Source organism: Pteronotus mesoamericanus, unplaced genomic scaffold (genome assembly GCF_021234165.1).
Source record: "Pteronotus mesoamericanus isolate MK-2021 breed Mesoamerican mustached bat unplaced genomic scaffold, CSHL_Meso_final contig_52, whole genome shotgun sequence".
Classification (NCBI taxonomy): Eukaryota; Metazoa; Chordata; class Mammalia; order Chiroptera; family Mormoopidae; genus Pteronotus; species Pteronotus mesoamericanus.
The window spans coordinates 7,338,209-7,357,088 of NW_026555189.1; the positions used below are offsets into that span (position 1 = coordinate 7,338,209).

An 18,880-nucleotide genomic window follows, 5' to 3' on the forward strand; every position below is an offset into this window, starting at 1 on the left:
TGCTTGACTCCTTGCAGATGGTGTCCCGGGGATGAGACTGGGCCCAGGTGGGGAAGGTCACACAGCTAGTGGGCGGCCAGAGCTCAGGTCCCATTCCCAAGCCAGGGGTCTAGACCAGGCTCTGTGTCCTCAGACCTCAGGAGACTCAGAGGAGGACAGCCAAAGCTGAGGCTTAGCTGGTGGGGCGGGAGCGCACCTGACCTGGCACTGTCCTCTCCTCAGACGTGGCTTCCCCCGTGTGTGAGGCCGGGACCTCTGCGGCCCTCGAAGGCCAAAGCAACCTGACCTCTCCTCTCTCCCAGTGCTGCCTTAGCTCCTTGCAACTGACCTTGGCTGTCCTGCCTGGGGGACCTTCTGTGCTATCTCTGAGCCCAGCATGAGCCTGGCACCTGTGCAAGGGGAGCAGCAGAATCAGGGGTGGGTGGCCGGAAACTCAAGGCCTCCTGGCCCCTGGATTCTCTGCCTCCAGTGAGGTTCTGGGCCTGCAGCTCAGTGTCCCCAGGGCTCTGGCCCTTCCACCTCTGACCTCACAGCCTTCCCTGGGGCCTCTCCTGTGCCTGGGCCGCAGGGAGCATGCATCCCTGCTCTGGGGGGCTTGCTGACTCATGGAGCCCCATGTCAGTGCTCGCTTCCGGGTGGCTCTGCGAATTAGCGGGAGAATCACAGCAGCAAAGAGTGGGGTCAGAGCGTGCCCTTCCTTGTTTTGCTTTATTTTTCCCGTCTGTTCCTGATGTGTGTCTCATTGCTGTCCCTCTTCCAGAAGCACCCATGCTAACGTAATGCGTCTGGAATCTCCCTGGATAAGTGTCTGAAAAATGCTTAGCATTGTTTTGTAGATGTTTATAACATTTACAGTAAAGGGCCGTAGAATGTAGATCTCCCGTTTGTTACACTAACCCCGGAAGGTGTGGCCAGCAGGCCTCACCAGGCACCCGAGCACCTGCTGGCACACAGAGCAGAGTGGCCAGTGTGTCCTTGTGGCTGCCTGGACCCTGAGCTTCCTTTGTGATGGTCTTGGCCATTCTGTTTCCCCTTTGGAAAATTCATTCTTCGTGTTTTATTGGTTTTCTGTTGGCGTTCTTGTCTTTTTCTTACTGATTTGTAGCAGTGCCTCCCCATTCTAGATTAATCATGCTCTCGTCACTTGGTGACTTTTCACCCTGTCTTTGTTGTCATCAGCTTGTTTTGTGCTTTTGGGGTCTTTGTTTTTTGAGGTTTTGTTTTATAATTCCTTCCCACCTCAAGGCCACAAAGATACCCTCCCACAATTTTTTCTCTCATTAGTTCTCGAGTTACCCATTTCACAGTTAGGCTTCTAACTGCCCTTTGTTTATAACATGAGGCAAGTGTCCAAATGGAGTTTTCTTCCTACAGAGTGAAATTTTTAAGGTCATCTGTGATTCGGTCTCATTCTTCCCAGTTGCTGTGAGGCACCACCTGTGACTCACACGAGCCCCCTGCAGCGCGGGGGCCCTCCCGGCGCCCTGCCGCAGCTCTCGGTCCCTGTGCCCCTCAGTGGTTTGGAGTTGTGGCACATCTCTGTGGCTGGGAAGGAGAGTGCCCCTTGGTGTTTTTGATTTCCCTTCCAAAATTAATCTGTTTATTTGTGGACCTCTTATTTCTCCATTTAATTCTAGAAGGATTTGTTTTCTTTGATCATATCCCTCAACAACAACAACAAAAATGTCTGCTGTCACTTTGATTGTAATTGTAACTTATTAAGTAAGCTTGGGCTCATTGGTCTCCTGTAGCACTTAGTCATTGCACCCGAACTTGGTGCATTTTCCCCCCTTCTGGCTTCTCCTGGAGCCCTGTGGCAGAATGTAAACATTTCTTTCTCTGAGGTCTCCTGCAGTCTTTGCTCAATTAGTCTTGGATAACTTGTAGCTTTTGTTATTACCATGTGACATCTTTTCTATGACTTGTCATTCTCATCAGTTGTGGATTCTCCCATTGTGTTGGGATTTTTACCTAGACGACGGCCGTTTTGTCCCTGCCTCCCCTCCCCACTCTGTCTTTAGTTTTTCCTCTTGGCTGATCGCACCGGCGGGGCAGCAGGCCTGTTGAGTTGGAACAGGGAGGGTGTGCATCCTGTTTTCTTCCCAGAATGTGGCAGCCATCATGGTCATTATCACTGCCCTCTCCAGTGTTGGTCCAGGTTGCAGTATGACTAAGATTTTGAGGTGCTGTCCAGGCCTCTTTGGAAAAAATTTCAGGATCAGCCGGGTCTTTCTGCTGGAGGCCGTGGCGGCAGAGGTGCCAGGATTGTGCCAAACCCTACTTAGTTCCTTTCCCGGTCCTAAGGCCAGACGCTTCCCGCGACCTAGAGAGGCGGGGGAGCGGGGCCAGCCGCCGAGACCCCACACACATCCTCCTACCCTCATGCCCACCTGTGTCCTCTCTCCCCAGAATGTGCTGGCCAAGGCCCTTTATGACAACGTGGCCGAGTCCCCGGATGAGCTCTCCTTCCGCAAGGGCGACATCATGACGGTGCTGGAGCGGGACACACAGGGCCTGGACGGCTGGTGGCTCTGCTCACTGCACGGGCGCCAAGGCATTGTGCCCGGGAACCGCCTCAAGATCCTGGTGGGCATGCACGACAAGAAGCCTGCAGGGCCCGGCCCTGGCCCGCCTGCGCCCCTGGCCCCGCCCCAGCCGGGCCTCCACAACCCAACGGCCCAGTACACGCCCATGCTGCCTGTCACTTACTCACCCCAGCCTGATAGTGTCTACCTGGTGCCCACCCCGAGCAAGACCCAGCAGGGCCTCTACCAAGCCCCTGGGCCCAGCCCACAGTCCCAGTCTCCCCCAGCCAAGCAGGCGTCCACGTTCTCGAAGCAGATGCCCTATCACCCGTTCCCCAGCCCAGCCGCAGACCTTTACCAGGTGCCTCCAGGGCCTGGCAGCTCCACCCAGGATATTTACCAGGTGCCTCCTTCTGCTGGGATGGGGCATGACATCTACCAGGTTCCTCCGTCCATGGATGCACGCAGCTGGGAGGGGACGAAGCCACCGGCAAAGGTAAGGCCACCTGGGCGGGGCTGGGCAGCCCTCCTGGTGGGTATCGCCCAGGCCCAGGTTTCTCTGCCCAGTCAAGCACCCTTGAGCTGTCTAGGGCTCCGGCAGGGGCCTCGGGGGCCAAGGTAGGAGGTGAGTGTGTGGGGAATGTGTTCATTCTGCTGCTGCTGATGGGCGTGAACAGGCTGGGCCAATTCAGAGAGGAGACTTCCGAGTGGGCCTGGGACCATGGGGTGTTTGTCAGCAGACAGACTCTGGTGGGAAGGTGGCATTAGCAGAGGGCGAAGCCTGTCAAAGGCCTGGAGGTATGGAAAGTGATGGGCAGGTGGCGCTGGCTGGTGGGGCCAGGGCTCCGAGGGCACCTGAGACCCAGATGCTTTCCTGAAGGTGGAGGGTTTTGAGTAGGAGTGACCTTCCCAATCCTCGCCCTAGTAACGTCATTCCTTCCACGGAGTGGAGGGTACAGGGAGCATTGAGGGGCCTTGGCTGGGGCAGGGAGCCCAGGGGAGGGAGGGAGGGAGGTTGGGAGTGCTGGGTGGCACCTGAAGCGGAGAAGCCGCGTGTGGAGGGCAGTGCAGCAGTTGGGGGAGCGCGGCCAGAATCCCAGAAGAATGGACTGAACAAGAGGAGACGTGCTTTTCCTCACGTAGCTCAGTCTGGAGGTGAGGGGAGCAGCACTAACACACACCTCCATGCCCATCGGGGGCCATGGCCCCTTCCGTCTTGTTGCTCTGACAGTCCTCATGGTAGGGCGTGGGTCCCTTGGGAGGACCCTGGGAAACAGCCCACACCAAGGCCCTCACAGCCTTCCCAGCCCCAGCTTCCCAGCTCCCCGCTCCGCAGAGGGAGAGCGCAGTGGGTGGTGTGACGCGGCCTGGTGGGAGAGATCGGGTGGTGGGCGCCGCAACTGCGCTCTGCCGGGATCAGTTTCCCTGGGCCCAGGCCCAGCCTTGTTTCTGTATCGCGGGCCTCCTGTGTTTGGAGAGACAGTAACCCAGTAGACACTGCACAGCACTGAGCCTGTCCTCGGGGCCAGTGCAGGGCTGAGGGGGGGACTTGCCCCTGCTCACAGGTCATTGGCTGGCTGAAAGTGGGGCTCCATGGATGCTGGCTACTAGTGAACCCCGGGTCACTGGCTCCCACTTCCTGCCCTATCTGCTCCTTCAGCTGCCTGGCCAGAGACAGTCTGGTGGCAGAAGCGTGCCATGCTGGACTGGGATAGCCCAGACTAAGGCTGCTCGCAAGTAGCTTTTGTGGGAGGAGCACAGCCCTGCCTGGGAAGCACTGTCCTGTGGGAGGTGGCAGGGAGCAGTACAGAGCTGGTGAGCCTTGGGACAGGCCATAGTTCATCCCCTACACACACACAGTCCACGCTCCACACACCGCACCCCAGGGAGGCACACCCTTCACCCGCTCTCCCCTCCCCTCCCTTCCTGACTCTACCGTCAGGCCTGTTCTGGTGCATCTGGGAGGCTGAACAGGCAGTGGAAACCCTGTGGGCTAGGAAGCAGCAGTGGGACCATCGTGTGGGCCGCGGACTCAGGTGCACGCTTCGGTCGTTGGTTCTGCTCCCCTGCACTCGAGGAGGGGCTTGCTTTCAGTCTGCTTCGGGGCTCACCTGGCCGGGAAGCCTCATGGATCCCGGTCTGGGCAGCCTTGATTTTATCTACTTTTATTTCATGATCATGAAAATGATGCTTGTTTGTCATAAAAAATACATAATATATGAAAAAGCCTAGACATAAGATGCTCCAATCAAGAGGTAATCACTGGGAAATTTGGGCATATTTCGTCTAGCATATTCTCTATTTGTCCTTCACATTTGTACACATACTTTTCAATTTTGAGGTTATAAATCCAGTATCTCCTATCAAAAGCACTTTTGGGTCCCCAAACATGACTGTGACTGCTGCTTTGGAATTTGCCCTGTTGCCCCCTCCCGTGGGTTAGGCTCCAGGCAGTCTCTGATGGTGCGTATCTCTGATGAACAGTGAGGTGGTAGACATCTTGGCGTGCACACATCTGTGCCCACATTTCAAGGTTGTGCTTTCATAAGCCTCGCCCTCCCGTCAGGAGTCTGGGAGACAGGCCCCTGCTTCCGGGGGAGAGGTTGGGTGGACTGCAGAGGAACCCTGCCCAGACGTCAGTTGGGGGTCTGGGACCCTGGCACCCAGGACTCTGGAAGGTGAGTGAGGCCAGTAGTCAGAAGGGGTCAGATGCCTGGAGCATAGTGGCTTGAGTGGCTTGAGGTCCGCCCCCTTTGGGCTGGGATGTGGCTTTAGGAAGCTGAGGGCAGAAGTAGGTGGGGCGGGGGGGGGCAGCATTTTGCGAGGTCACTCTTGGGGGAGTCCCTCTGGGTCAGGGGCTGCACCTGCGCCTACAGGAACAGCTGTGGTGCTGGGCCAGGCACTGGGGGGACATGGCTGAGCTCAGTTTTGTTCCTTCTGGGAGCTTTGTCTTCCCCCCAGGCTCCTGGCACTGGGCCGTGGGGGATCAGGAGCAAGGAGACCTGTGTCAGGTATGTCCCTCGCGCTCAGTGAGAGGTTAGATGGTCACCTACGCTGTCCCACAGCATTCCAGTGTTGTTCCATTCTCAGAGGAGGAAACCAAGCTTTGGGATGGGGGTGTAGTGGGTGTGTGTCAAGGCCAGTCAGCCTGGGCCACATGTGAGTCAGTGACCCTTTTGCAGGAGGGGGAGACTGGCAGCTGAGCTGCCTGGAGGTCTTGGTCACCCAGGCAGAACCGGGCAGGGGGCCTGTCCCATCTCACTGGGTGCTGGTAGCCATTAGCTCCACTTCTCACTTGGGCTCTGCCGATGCCCTGAGGGGCCCTGCCTGTGTGTCAGCCTTCTGCATGCCGAGGTGTGTATATGAGAGAGCAGTGGGTCTTGGGTTGGGGACTGTGCCTCCCCCTAGACCCTGGCTGTGTCCCTCATCCCCGGGGGCCCCCAGGTCCTGCTGATGGGGCCCCAGGTCGTGAGCAGTGCAGCCTCTGATTAGCAGGCTCAGCAGCTCTCTGCAGAGATGTTTTCCCTAATGAGCTTTCTTCTCCACTGGCGGCTTCCGTGCTGGAGTTTTTTTTGTTGTTGTTTTTTGCTTTTTGGTTTTTTCCTACCAGAAAAACTTTTGCTGACCAATATGGCTGTGTACTGTCACCAACTCAGTGGCAAGCTGCCCTGGGCCCAGGGCCTGGGGTCCAGCCCCTACAGCCCTTCCGCCTGCACTACCTGCCCTCTTTCACCTGAAGGAGGCTGAGGGGCGCTTGGGTGCAAAACCCTGTTCGTGAAGCCGGGTCCCCACCTGCCCTTCGGAGGCCGGTGGAGCCTGGAGGCGCTCAGGCCATGCCTCAAGGCCCTGCCAACCTGCCACATCCCTCCCGCCCCCGCCCGCCCCCGCTCGCCTGCCTGTTGGCAGGTTCCAGTATCTAAAAATAGCGCTGGAGGAGACTCAAGTCTGGGGCTCAAGGAGGGAGATGAGTCTGGGGAGAGCCGCCAGCTCCACTCCCAGACACGCTGGGGCGGGGGGCAGTGGGTGGGGGACGCCCCGCGGAGGCCCGCCCCAGCAGCCAACAGGAGCCTGCCCAAGAGCCCAGGGTTGCTTTGCTGCGCCGGCTGCCTGGGAGCCGGCAGCGAAGGTCGGAGCAGGATGCTTTGCCAAGCTCTGGGCTGATGAGAAAAGTGCTGGTGTCTGCGCTTCTGGGGAGACACTGCCACCCCTGGCAGCTGTCAGTGTCTTGGGGGCTGGGCATGAGCGAGCACAGACACAGGGTTCCCGGGGCCTTGAGCCTGAGGGTGAGCCCTGCCTCAGCCCTGCTGCCCCCAGGAATACGTGTGGGGAGGGCCTGAGTCAACCCTGTCCCAGACGTCCCCTTTGATTAAGAAACAAAAGGCCTCTCTGTCGGAGAAGAGCAGAGCAGGGCAGGGAGGCGTGTGGGGGAGGCGTGTGGGGGAGGCGTGCCGAGCTGGCTTAGGAGACCTGCCAGCCTCTCCCGTAGGGCCAACCCCCACGCAGGCTGACCCTCCCACGGGGCCGGGTGCCTGCAGGGAGGCAGGCTGGCTGCCCGCACAGCCTGTGGGACAGGGTGCTGGCAGGGAGGGCTGTGGGCAGCTCGCAGCTCTGGCTTCTGGGCCGGGGGAAGGGCACCGAGGAGGGGAGAGGCCGGCCTCCTCTCTGGGCTGCGGTCTGTTCGGGTGAGTGGTGGTCTCGGGGCCCTGTGGGAATGGGGGTCTTGGTGTCAGTGTTGGCTGTTCCCTCATGCCCACACCCTGCCCCTCCATCTGCCTGAGAATGGGCTCTGAGGTCTGGAAGTCCCTACTGGCCCTATCCGCAGGAATCTCCCCAAGAAATGCTGGGGGGCACGGGGCCTGCTTGCCACTCTGCCAGGCCCCTACCTCCCTGGTGGCCCCAGGCTTGGTGGCTGGGGTCTCCTGCAGGCCGCCTCCTCTGGGCCCAGCCTGAGGAGGGCCCAGCCTGGCACCACCACCTCCGTTTGTCCTGGGTCCGAAAGGTGGCTGCTGGGCCTGCGGTCGGGACGGCTCCATGCTGGCAGACCTTTCTGAAGAGGGTGCAGCTGGGAGGAGTCCTGAGGCAGGGGCACCCCACTCAAGGGTGGCCCACCCTCCCTCAGCCCATAAGCACCCGCTCTGAAACCGTCTGGGTCAGCCAGCTGTACAGACCACTTCCGTGTCCTGGCTAGAGCCTCTGTTCCGAGTAAACCCCCGGGTCTGGTATTCCCCAGGCATTGCATTTCATTGAAGAAATGGCAGAGAAGACAAGAGGATGAGACTGCCCTTGCCTTAGTGTGGCCTCTGGGCCCGCCCTTGGGGCACCCCCCAGCCCCCACTTTGTGTCCTGGTCACCTCTCGGGAGGAGTGGAATCTCCCTGAGGACCTGAGGCTGGGCCCTGGAGCCTGGCTTCCAGGGCTGGTGGTGACAGGGAGCCATCTGTCCCTAGGTGGTGGTGCCTACCCGTGTGGGGCAGGGCTACGTGTTTGAGGCCTCCCAGCCGGAGCAGGACGAGTACGACATCCCACGCCACCTGCTGGGCCCAGGACCCCAGGACATCTACGACGTGCCCCCTGTTCGAGGGCTGCTTCCCAGCCAGTACGGCCAGGAGGTAGGAGTGGGGGTGACTCAGGCCGGCCCTGCTCAGGGAGCTGGGTTTTCTCAGTCATGGCCAGGGCAGGGTGGGCCTGCGGTGGGTGCGGTGGAGCTTCAGCTCTTTCCATTTCCTTAGGAGGCCCTGGCGCTCGTATCACTGCACCTCTTCTGCCCCCAGGTATATGACACACCTCCCATGGCTGTCAAGGGTCCTAATGGCTGGGACCCATCACTGGACGTGTATGACGTGCCCCCCAGTGTGGAGAAGAGCCTGCCGCCCTCCAGCCACCACGCAGTGAGCAGCAGGGGATGCTGGGGCCTCACGGGCTGGGTCCTGGCTGAGCTCGGGGGTCGGGGTGTGACTGTGAACGTGTGTGACGGCACTGGAGACCCATGTCTGCAGGTCTGGGGACACCGAGAGACCTGACTGCAGACCCCGGCTTTGTCCCTCTCGCTGTGTGATGGGTGCTTCTCTGAGCCTCAGCTCTCTCAGCTGTAAAAGGGCCCCTCAAAGGGTCCTCTCCACGGGTGCTTGAGCGGAACACGCAGGGTACCAGCAAGGCGACCACAGAATTTGCCATCCAAACCACGACACTTCTGAGAGCAAAAGAGGGTATTCAGTAATTATGAGAGGGAATTAGACACAAACCAGGACTGTCCTAGGCACCCTGACTAATAATGCAGAAGGTTCAGCCACATACCTGCCGCCGAGTAGTGAACACACAGGCGGCGGCGGTGCGGTCGATGTGGTCGGGGCGGGGGGAGGTGATGGCGGCGGTGGTGTTAGAGCTGAGCTCCCACTGAGCGTTCGAAGTCGCACAGCGAACTACCTTGTGTAATCCTCACAACAGACCTGTGAGGCAGTTCTCCCATCCTGTAGAGCAGACAGGCACTAAGAGCTTGGGTCTCCTACCTCAGGTCACAGCTAGTAAGCAGTGGAGTCAGGACTTTGAGCTCAGGTCTGGCTCCAGAGTTAGGCTCTTAGCTGAAACCTGCATGGATGAGAATCGTGACGAACATGTGCACTGGGCTATGTCTGTGCGTGACTGGGTCCCGTCCCTAGGCTTCTGGTGGGCAAGCGGGCGGGCATCCTTGACCGCCCTTTGGCCCCTCAGGTGTATGATGTTCCTCCATCGGTGAGCAAGGATGTCCCTGATGGCCCACTACTGCGTGAAGAAACCTATGACGTGCCCCCTGCCTTTGCCAAGGCCAAGCCCTTCGACCCAGCCCGCCACCCGCTGGTCCTCGCTGCACCCCCTGCAGACTCACCGCCAACTGAGGATGTGTACGATGTGCCACCCCCTGCCCCCGACCTCTACGACGTGCCTCCTGGCTTGAGGCGGCCTGGCCCTGGCACCCTCTACGACGTGCCTCGCGAGCGGGTCCTTCCTCCTGAGGTGGCCGACAGCAGCGGGGCTGACGATGGTGTGTATGTGGTGCCCCCACCGGCTGAGCGGGAGGCGCCAGCCGAAGCCAAGCGCCTGTCTGCCTCCAGCACAGGCAGCACTCGCAGCAGCCAGTCAGCATCCTCCCTGGAGGCGCCAGGGCCGGGCCGCGAGCCCCTGGAGCTGGAGGTGGCTGTGGAGGCCCTGGCCCGGCTGCAGCAGAGCGTGAGCACCACTGTAGCCCACCTCTTGGACATGGCGGGCAGTGCTGGCGGGTGTGGGGGCTGGCGCAGTAGCACCGAGCCTCAGGAGCCCCCGGTGCCGGACCTGCGAGCTGCCGTGGCCGCCGTCCAGGGGGCCGTCCTTGAGCTGCTGGAGTTTGCCCGCAGTGCTGTGGGCAACGCTGCCCACACTTCTGACCGCACGCTGCATGCCAAGCTTAGCCGGCAGCTCCAAAAGATGGAGGACGTGTACCAGACGTTGATGGCCCACGGTCAGACCGTCGACAGTAGCCGAGGGGGCCCTGGGGCCACTCCTGAAGACCTGGACCGCCTGGTGGCCTGCTCACGGGCCGTGCCCGAGGATGCCAAGCAGCTGGCCTCCTTCTTGCATGGCAATGCCTCGCTGCTCTTCAGACGGACCAAGGCCCCTGTCCCAGGGCCCGAGGGAGGCGGCTCCCCGCATCCCAACCCCACCGACAAGGCCAGCAGCATCCAGTCCCGGCCCCTGCCCTCACCCCCCAAGTTCACCTCCCAGGACTCACCAGATGGGCAGTACGAGAACAGTGAGGGGGGCTGGATGGAGGATTACGACTACGTCCACCTACAGGTGGGTGCCTGCCCTGCCCAGGTTCCCTGGGGCCCTTGGGGAAGCCCCCTGGCCCTCATGGAGCTCTGATTTCTGTGCCCCTGTGGTGGGACCCTCATCCTCCCTACGCAGACAGCTCTTGTGGCCAAAGGAGGAGTTGGCCCCAGCAGGGTCTTGGTGAGTCCCTGTGCCCTCCTCTCACTTTGACCTTCCAGGCCAGACGGCCCCCCGGAAGCTGGCTGATTCCTTTCCCCACCTCAGGCCTTTGGGCCAAGGTGTTCTCGTCATCAGGGCCCTGCAGTGCCAGCCAGGAATGGCTCTTGGACATCTGCAGGGTTTGGGCTCTGGTGACCAGGACAGAGGTGGCTGTTGTGTTTGGGGGCGTGGATTCCAAACTATAAGCAAAGACAAAGATACTTCCAGCAGGGGGAAAGAAACTTCTAGCAGGGTAGGGGCAGGCCTCTGAGCAGAGACGTGGGTGCCCCTCCGACAGCCTCGGCACTCCAGGCTGAGGGCCAGCAGGGGCCAGGGGCCAGGGGCAGGCGGGCAGGCCCTGTGCGCCTCGCGGGTGGGCGTGGGTGCGATGCCTCTCACTGGGACCAGGCAGGGAGGACGGCCGTGGCCGCATGGAGCGTGCCCAGCCCTTCGGTGCCGGCCCGAGATGGAGGCGGCCCCCACCCTGGACCTGGCGGCCACTCATCTCACCACGCCGCACCTGGCCCGTGGGCTTCTGGCTCACTCAGCCCTGTCCTTGTCTGCCTTCCAGGGGAAGGAAGAGTTTGAGAAGACTCAGAAGGAGCTGCTGGAAAAGGGCAACATCATGCGGCAGGGGAAGGGCCAGCTGGAGCTGCAGCAGGTGAGGACGCCCTCAGGGTCCCCGGCCTCGCCCCGCACAGGCTGCTCATCCGGCAGAGCCGCCCCTCGGAGCCTGTCTCCGGGCCCTGCCCAGCCAGCCCGCGCCCACCTGGGTGACCATCTGTGTGCGTCCATTGGGTCGATGTTATCAGAGTAATTGTGGTAGATGTTTTAGAGCTCAGATACAGGAAAGTATAAAAAAGAAAAAAAGCTGCCCAGAGGGGTGTTTAACATGGTACTTTGTCAACAGTTACGTCTGCTTTTACCTCAAGCATTTTTCCATGGCATAAACATTCTTCACAAGTTATTTTTAAAGGCCACATAACATCTATTGTTGAACATTGACATTGTACCCAGTTTACAGATAAACTATCTGCAAACATAGGGTTTCCTTTATATTTTCGGTCATTTGAAGAAGTTAAAAAATTAAAGGAGTTTCATTCTGATTATGAAGATAATAAAAAGTATAGACTAGCACGAGATAAATACCAATAGCACCCGTGAGGCTTCCCTCGCCCCGGCCCACCCTGAGACCGGACACAGCGAAGGCTGCAGAGTGCAGGTCGTAGTGGCGTCGCTCCCAGGGCTGGAGTGAGTGACGAGTGAAGAAAGGTACGGGGCCGAGAAGGCCCCGGCACATAGGTGATGTGAGCAAAGGGGTGAATGTTCATAATTACATATAAAATATGTGGAATCTCCATATATTTTATCCTCTTTATCCTCTTTATTTCCTCTGCACTCTACCAGCATTTATTTAAGCAGTCTCCTGTCGGTGGACAATTAGGTTTGCCCTAACGTTACTTTTGTAAACATGGCTGTGCTGAATGTAGTTCTCTTCACATATCTGATTGAGCGCTTAGAGCTAAGTTACAGGCAGCTGGAATAAAAGGTAGGGTTATGTAGGAAAAACTCTATAAACATCTAGAGTTTCTAGTCAGGAGACAAAAAGTACAAGTAAAATACAGGTACATAAAATGTATTGACAAGGATGTTTCTTGCTCCAGTTCCCTATCAGTGAAAAAGCTGGAACCCCCTCCCCACAACTGTCTAACAGTATAGTTTGCATGAAGTATGAACATTTGTATGGTACACTATTATATAGCTATTGTATTAAGAATTGTCAGAGAATGAAGAAGGCTCACCAGAGTTCAAAACAAACAAAAATGAGTGTATTCTCTTACTAGACAGGAGAGCTGAGTGGTGAGTTTTACCACTGCTGCCTAAGGGGGGAAAGTCAGAGAGTTTCCAGTGTTAGGTTTCATGTTGCTTTTGCCAGTTAAATTAAGGCTTGACACTGAGGGTAGAATAGAACTTGTCCGTCCCTGAGTCTGTGCACAGCCGGTCACAGCCACTCAGTCCCCTGGTCAGAACCAGCTCTGGTGAGGACATGTCGGTCACGCCAGTGACTCCCAGGCAAGGCTACTGCCCCAGGCAAGGTCACTGCTATTGGAAATTTCCCTCTTACCATGTGCTTTTATACAAACTTGCTGGCATGAAGTGACTGCCCTGTTATTGGTGCTAAAAGTAGGTGATAAAATATTACATATGGTGTTTCCAGTTTTTTCTAAGTGTTTGTAATACTTTTCAAAGATTTTATTTACTTACTTTTAGAGAGAGGGGAAGGGAGGGGGAAAGAGAGGGAGAGAAACGTCAGTGTGTGAGAGATGCATCGACTGGTTGCCTCTCACACGCCCCCAACCGGACCTGGCCTGCAACCCAGGCAGGTTCCCTGACTGGGAACCGAACCCAAAGACCTTGATTCACAGGTTGGTGCTCAATCCCCTGAGCTGTACCAGCCAGGGCTCCAGTTTCCTAATTAAAAAATTTCATATCCAAAGGAAAAATCTTGAGGAATATTTACCAATTTTTTGTGTAAATTTTTTGTTTTCTGAAATTTTACAAATACCAAGGCATTTCTTTTGTTCAAAATTTTTATCATGAAAAATGTAATACATTTATAAAATTGGAAAAACTAGTCCTCCGGGTCCTCAGCCTCAGCCTTTCTCAGCACAGCAGCTAATCCTGTTTTATCTGGCCCCTCTTACCCCAAATTATTTTGAAGACGTTATGTTATTTTATGTGCAAATAACTTTAATGTATAGTTTTGAAAGATAATTTACCAGATTTTTTAACAATTATTTTGGGTGCATGGGATTTCAGGTGATGGCTACCTTTTCTTTTCTTCTCTTTTTTTTTCTTTTTTCCTGCTTGGTGTATTAGAATCTTCTTATATTGTATATGTTTGGAAGAGCTTTTTTTTTTTTTTTTACTTCTCATTTTGAAAATGTGTAGGTCCACAGGAAGTCGCAGAGAGAACACAGAGCAGTCCTGTGTGCCCATCCCCCGGGTCCCACCCCACAGTTACCACTGACTGGAGAGCAGCCCCCAGGCCCAGAGGTGGGTGGCCCTCGCCCGGGCAGGTGCTCATTTGTTCTCCACTTCTATCATTTTGTCACTTAAAACGCGTTACATAAATGGAATCACCAGTGAGATCGGTGCGGTTACGTGGAGAGCCGGAAAAGCTGCTTGCTGAGGCCGCGGGCTCCGCCAGTCGGCCGGCCGGCTCCGCTGCCGCTGGCTCCGCGTGCGGCCCTGTCCGTTCCTCCGTGCTCTGTGTCTGCAGCCTCACTTTACTTTCCCTCTTCCCAGCTGAAGCAGTTTGAGCGGCTGGAGCAGGAGGTGTCACGACCCATAGACCACGACCTGACCAACTGGACGCCGGCCCAGCCGCTGGCCCCAGGGCGGACGGGTGGCCTGGGCCCCTCGGACCGGCAGCTGCTGCTCTTCTACCTGGAGCAGTGCGAGGCGAACCTGACCACGCTCACCAACGCGGTGGATGCCTTCTTCACCGCCGTGGCCACCAACCAGCCACCCAAGATCTTTGTGGCACACAGCAAGTTCGTCATTCTCAGCGCCCACAAGCTGGTGTTCATCGGGGACACGCTGTCACGGCAGGCCAAGGCTGCTGATGTGCGCAGCCAGGTGACTCACTACAGCAACTTGTTGTGCGACCTCCTGCGTGGCATCGTGGCCACCACCAAGGCTGCCGCCCTGCAGTACCCATCGCCCACCGCTGCCCAGGACATGGTGAACAGGGTCAAGGAGCTGGGCCACAGCACCCAGCAGTTCCGCCGGGTCCTGGGCCAGCTGGCCGCCGCCTGAGAACAGATGACCTGAGGGACGGAGGGCGGGGGAGGAGGGCAGCGAGGTCCAGGCTGCCCTGGGCACCCTCCCCGAGAGTCTCGGTGCTACAGGCGCGGGGACAGGCAACCCCAGCTCCACCCGGGCCTGGTGCCCTAGGCTGCCCAGGGATTTGTACATATTTATGGCAGGGCAGGATGTGCGCTCCGGGAGCCCAAGCAGAGCTGGGCCTCGGGGGCGGAGGCCACGGAGCAGGCCAGGGGGCTTCCCTGAGCGCACCGCGGGCCTGGGGAGGGTCCCGACCCTGGGTGGCCCAGCCAGGAGTACGCAGGCCCCTTGACCCACGGCCCTGGGTGACCGCTGGGGGCCGACCGCAGCCTCATGCCATGTTCCCCCCGCACCGGGGGTCAGTGCAGCCGTGGTGTGCTCCTCAGCACCAGGAGAAAACCCTAAAAAACTATTTTTCATTATTGATTTTCCAATAATTTGGCTAATAGTCTACATTTAAATAAAATTTGAAAAATAAAAAGCAGCCTCCTGAGGTGTGAGGGGCAAGAGGACCCTTGGGTGGGAACGCAGGTTGTCCCCACCATGGATGCCCAGGACAGAAGTGGATTGAAGGGACCCTTGGTGAGGCTGTGGGTGGCCTCTTGGGAGGGTGAGGGTCCTGGCAGAAGAAAGTCAAGGCCATGGGAAACGACTGGGCCCAGGCACCGAGGCGGGGGCGGGGGGCGAGGTCTGTGAGGGGCTGCAGGACCCGAGGCGCCGGGGTGCTCCCAGGTGCCGTGCAGTCTGCGCTGGGAGTCGGACGCCCAGGTCTGGTTCTGGCGTCTGGGAGTCGGGCCTGGCCTCCCCTTCCCGGCGGCTGGCTCTGCCGTTTTTTTCCTCCGGGTCCCTAAGTTCTGCCCAGGCCACGGCTCCACCGGCTGGTCCTTTATCAGGACAGAAGCAGTCGGGAAAGGGCAGCAGCTCCCTCATCAACCACTGAGGGCGGTGGGTCCCTTCCAGTGTCCCCCCACGTGGGCCTGGGAGAGGGCGCTCCTGGGACCAGCGGTATGTGGGGCCCGCAGCAGGCCTGTCCTCTGGATGCCACTCGCCAGCGCCAGCGCCAGCCCCAGCCCCAGCCCCAGCCCCAGCCCCAGCCCCAGCCCCGAGCCAGCTGAACGGGAGGCGGGTGAGGAGGACCCGCAGCCCAGGTGGGAGCGTTGGGCCAAGGTCCCATTCATCTGTGTGCGCCTCCCTTGTCTCTGGGGACGTACACTAAGGAGAGGCCCTCCCAGAGACCCCCTGCCACCAGGCCCAGCGCAGGCCCTAGTTCAGGAGCAGAGCGAGGCCTCAGGCCCCGACACAGGACACAGACATCACCAATGTGTTATAACAGGTTTATTAAGGCTTTGTGGGGAGGGGTGGCAGGGAGACCAGGCAGGGCCACGGGCTCAGTTGTTGGCCAGGATCTCCTCAACCCAGGGCATGAGCTCCGTGACACGGGCGTACACGCCGGGGCTGGAGGTGGAGCAGGTGCCGCTGCCCCAGGACACGATGCCCACCAGGGTCCAGGCTCCATCCTTCTGGCAGACGAGGGGGCCGCCAGAGTCGCCCTGCAGGAGAAGGAGAAGGGGCTTGGACCTGGCAGCCCAGAGGCCCTTGAGCACTGTTCCCAGAGCCCAGTCTGGGACTTGATGTCCCGCAGACCCAGCACCACCGTGCTGGCGGGATCGTGAGCGGAACCCAGGCAGTGGCTCCTGTGGTTTGTGCACCTGGGAAGTCGGCCCCAGGCGCCCGGAAGAACCGCCCGGGGTGAGGTTCTGTAGGCTCAGTGAAGTTGGTTTGATTGATAGGAGGAAAGCGCGGCTGGTGCCGGCCCTGGGGCCCCTGTGAGGAAGGGCTGCTTCGGGAGGCCTTCTGGGCTTCACTGTTGCACTGCCCAGGCTGCGCACCGGGAGGCGCCACTTGCTCAGGTGTCAGCATTGTCATTGGAATTTTGCACTGTGGTGGCTCCAAGACCAGAGCCCCCCTGTCTGGCACTTTGCCAAGGTCGTTGATGCTCCATCAGAATCCCAACGACTCAGGTAGGAATGCTCAAGAAGAAAGAGGCAGGTCCTAGAAAAGAGCCTGCCCCTTCCATTTCCTCTCTGCTGGCACCCCTAGCCTGGACTTGTGCCTGAACCCACCGAAGGCTGGGAGGGAAGGGGCGCAGAGTGAGCCTCGGAGGCCATACCATGCAGGAGGAGACGCCGCTGGCGCCAGCGCACACCATGAGGTCGGTGATCTTGTTGCCCCAGGTCTTCTTGCACTGGGCATTGGACAGAAGGGGCAGGGCCGCCTGCTGCAGCTTGTCAGGGGTGTTGGCATCTGGAAAGGCAGGGTGGGTGGTGGTCAGCAGCTGCAGCCCGCCCTGCCCGCAGCCGCCACCGCCTGCCCACCGTGGGGTCACTCACTGGTGTGTTTGGTCAGGCCCCAGCCCGTGGTGGCGCACAGTGTCCCAGCAGGGAAGTCGTCAGCCTCATCAGGCAGGCACACGGCGGACACGGTCTGGGAGAAGCGGGCGGGTGTGGCCAGCTTCAGCAGGGTGATGTCGTTGTTGATGGTGAACATGTTGAACTTGGGGTTCTTGAACACCTGTGGTGGGGCAGCAGCCACAGTTGGGGTCAGAAAAAACGGACATGGTGCTGGGCTGCCCCTCAACGCCTCTACCCCCTTTCTGAACACCGGCCTGTCCGGCTTGCCAGCCCGCTCTGTGGGACTGGGAGCCCAGGCCACCCCGACGCGCAGCCTCGCACGCCCTGCTTTCTCCTGTTCCCATTGTGACGGGGTGTCAGGGTGATCAGGAGGAGCTGGGGCTCCCTCCTCCCCCCAAGTCCAGGCAGCTCTCAGGCCTGCTGGCACAGCCCCTGTAGCCTGGGCTGCAACTCACGAAGGCCCACCATGCCAGGGGCCGCCGTACCTTGGCAATCTTCAACACCTGGATGTCCTCGGCGTCTGAGCCCTGGTCAAACTCCCCGGCCACAACCAGGTGGGAGGTCCTGGGGAGGGCCAGAGCAAGGAGGGGTCCCCGCTGTGATGTGCTGGGGCCCTGCTGGCGGTGCAGGGTGCTTGTGTGTGTGTGAGTGCATGCGCATGCAGGTCTACAACTATGTGCGCGCATACCTGTGTGTGGCGCTGACCGCGGAGGTGGGAGCTCAGAACATTAAGCCTATAGCTTGCCTGCCACGTGTGTCCTTCCCAGTGACCCATTAGGGGACTAGCAAGACTTGACTTTTGTATACATTTTCAAATTAGGAAACTGAGGAATGGAATTAAAGGACTAAGTCTTCAGTCCTGAGGGGCCTCCTCCCACCCCAGGGGGTTTCCTGGGGACCCCAGGTCCTCACCTGACCCCGCAGTGGGCAGCGGTGACCACCCAGTCCTCACTGATGAGGGAGCCCCCGCAGAAGTGGAAGCCAGTTTTGTCCTGGAGGAAGATGGAGAGGTCAGCGCTGACTGGGCGCAGCAGGCCCACCACCCCCATGTGCCCCCCACTCACAGGCAGAGCCCCCCTCACCTGCAGGGACACCTGCCAGGGCCAGGAGCCAGGGACAGCATCCTCCCCATTGACGATCCGGGACAGACCGCTCAGCACGGGTTGGATGGCGGGGACGCCGCAGCCTGGGGACAGGAGTACGGGGTGAGGGGTGGAGTCCAAGGTCGACTCTGGCCCCCTACTCAGGCCCCTCCGCCCTGGGAATTCTCCAGGGACAACTCGGTCAGCCACGTGCTTCAGACAAACCCAGCACCCTGAGTGGGAGGTGGCGCCGGGCCAGAGCCTGGCAGGGAGGCCAGGCTCTGCAGTGGGAGCCCGGCCCGGTCCCTGCCTGGCTTAACCACTGAGTCTCAGTTTTCCCATCAGCAAAATGGGGGCCACACTGTCGCTAACCTCACGGAGTTGATATAAGGATATAAGATGAGTTAGCAGGCAAAGCAGGAAGTTGTTCTGTTCCTGGCACATAGTAAGCCCTCAGCAAACAAGTTCAAAACAGCTGGGTTCAAGGGCCCAAAAGGGCTGGTAGCGGCTGTCCACCTGCTCGCTCTCTGAGTCTGTCTGGGACCCACTAACTGTTCAGACACCTTTTTGTCCCTCTGGACTTGTCTTCCCTGCCCCCTGTGCAGGATGTGAGGGCAGCCCTGAGAACAGCCACCTCCTGCCCAAAGGCCTCACACTGGCTGGTCTGATGCAACCTTCCCTGTGTCCCCGTTACAGGGATGGGGCTGGGAGGCTCAGAGGGGCAGCGGCTCGCTCAGGCTCACACCACCATGCGCGGCTGAGCCGGGAGTGGGGACCGTGCGGCCCCTTGCTGGCCTCAGGGCTGGGGAGACAGCACCCTGGCCTCCGCCTGCCTTGCACTCACCGAGGGCTGTGCCCAGGAGGGCAAAGCAGGAGAGGAGCCAGAGGAAGGCCATGATGGGCAGGGAGGTGCAGGGCACCTGCCTGGGAGGCTCCCTGTTTTATCCCTGTGTGCCAGGCTGTTATCTGGGAGCCTTGAGGTGACAGCCCCTTTCCTGGGCGTGTTCCAGTGTGGGCAGGACATGCCGCAGCCG

The 18,880-nt window shown here is 59.2% G+C and overlaps 2 protein-coding genes across 5 annotated transcripts in view; one reads left to right on the top strand and one right to left on the bottom strand.

Annotated features, from left to right (window-relative positions):
• The window catches only part of BCAR1 (BCAR1 scaffold protein, Cas family member), a 36,615-nt gene extending 21,781 nt beyond the window's left edge, over nt 1-14,834 (top strand). For 2 of the 3 annotated variants that reach the window (XM_054579177.1, XM_054579176.1), the window contains exons 2-8: nt 2,410-3,021; nt 7,972-8,133; nt 8,296-8,412; nt 9,233-10,330; nt 11,076-11,165; nt 13,457-13,561; nt 13,814-14,834. In XM_054579177.1, the coding sequence (XP_054435152.1) occupies nt 2,410-3,021; nt 7,972-8,133; nt 8,296-8,412; nt 9,233-10,330; nt 11,076-11,165; nt 13,457-13,561; nt 13,814-14,326 (2,697 nt within the window). In that variant the 3' untranslated portion in view covers nt 14,327-14,834. The remainder of the gene's footprint in view (nt 1-2,409; nt 3,022-7,971; nt 8,134-8,295; nt 8,413-9,232; nt 10,331-11,075; nt 11,166-13,456; nt 13,562-13,813) is intronic. The other variant, XM_054579178.1, reaches the window with a different exon arrangement.
• Nucleotides 14,835-15,741: 907 nt separating this feature from the next.
• On the bottom strand, nt 15,742-18,742 carry LOC129075053 (chymotrypsinogen 2). 2 transcript variants are annotated; one of them, XM_054579016.1, is made up of 7 exons: nt 18,691-18,742; nt 17,847-17,950; nt 17,677-17,756; nt 17,250-17,328; nt 16,744-16,924; nt 16,524-16,657; nt 15,742-15,903 (listed from the first exon to the last, which is right to left on the bottom strand). In XM_054579016.1, the coding sequence occupies exons 1-7, from the start codon at nt 18,740-18,742 to the stop codon at nt 15,742-15,744; spliced, it is 792 nt and encodes a 263-aa protein (XP_054434991.1). The 2 variants fall into 2 exon arrangements, with proteins under 2 accessions (XP_054434991.1, XP_054434992.1); XM_054579017.1 differs by lacking the exon at nt 16,524-16,657 and having other exon boundaries at nt 15,764-15,903.
• Nucleotides 18,743-18,880: the final 138 nt, after the last annotated feature.

What these genes read in the sequence shown, in the direction of transcription:
- LOC129075053 (XM_054579016.1), bottom strand. Translation starts at nt 18,742, where the DNA reads ATGGCCTTCCTCTGGCTCCTCTCCTGCTTTGCCCTCCTGGGCACAGCC. An exon ending in CCTGGCAGGTGTCCCTGCAG is followed by an intron (nt 17,757 to 17,846) that starts GTGAGGGGGGCT and finishes ATCTTCCTCCAG; the next exon opens with GACAAAACTGGCTTCCACTT. An exon ending in GCTGCCCACTGCGGGGTCAG is followed by an intron (nt 17,329 to 17,676) that starts GTGAGGACCTGG and finishes GGCCCTCCCCAG; the next exon opens with GACCTCCCACCTGGTTGTGG.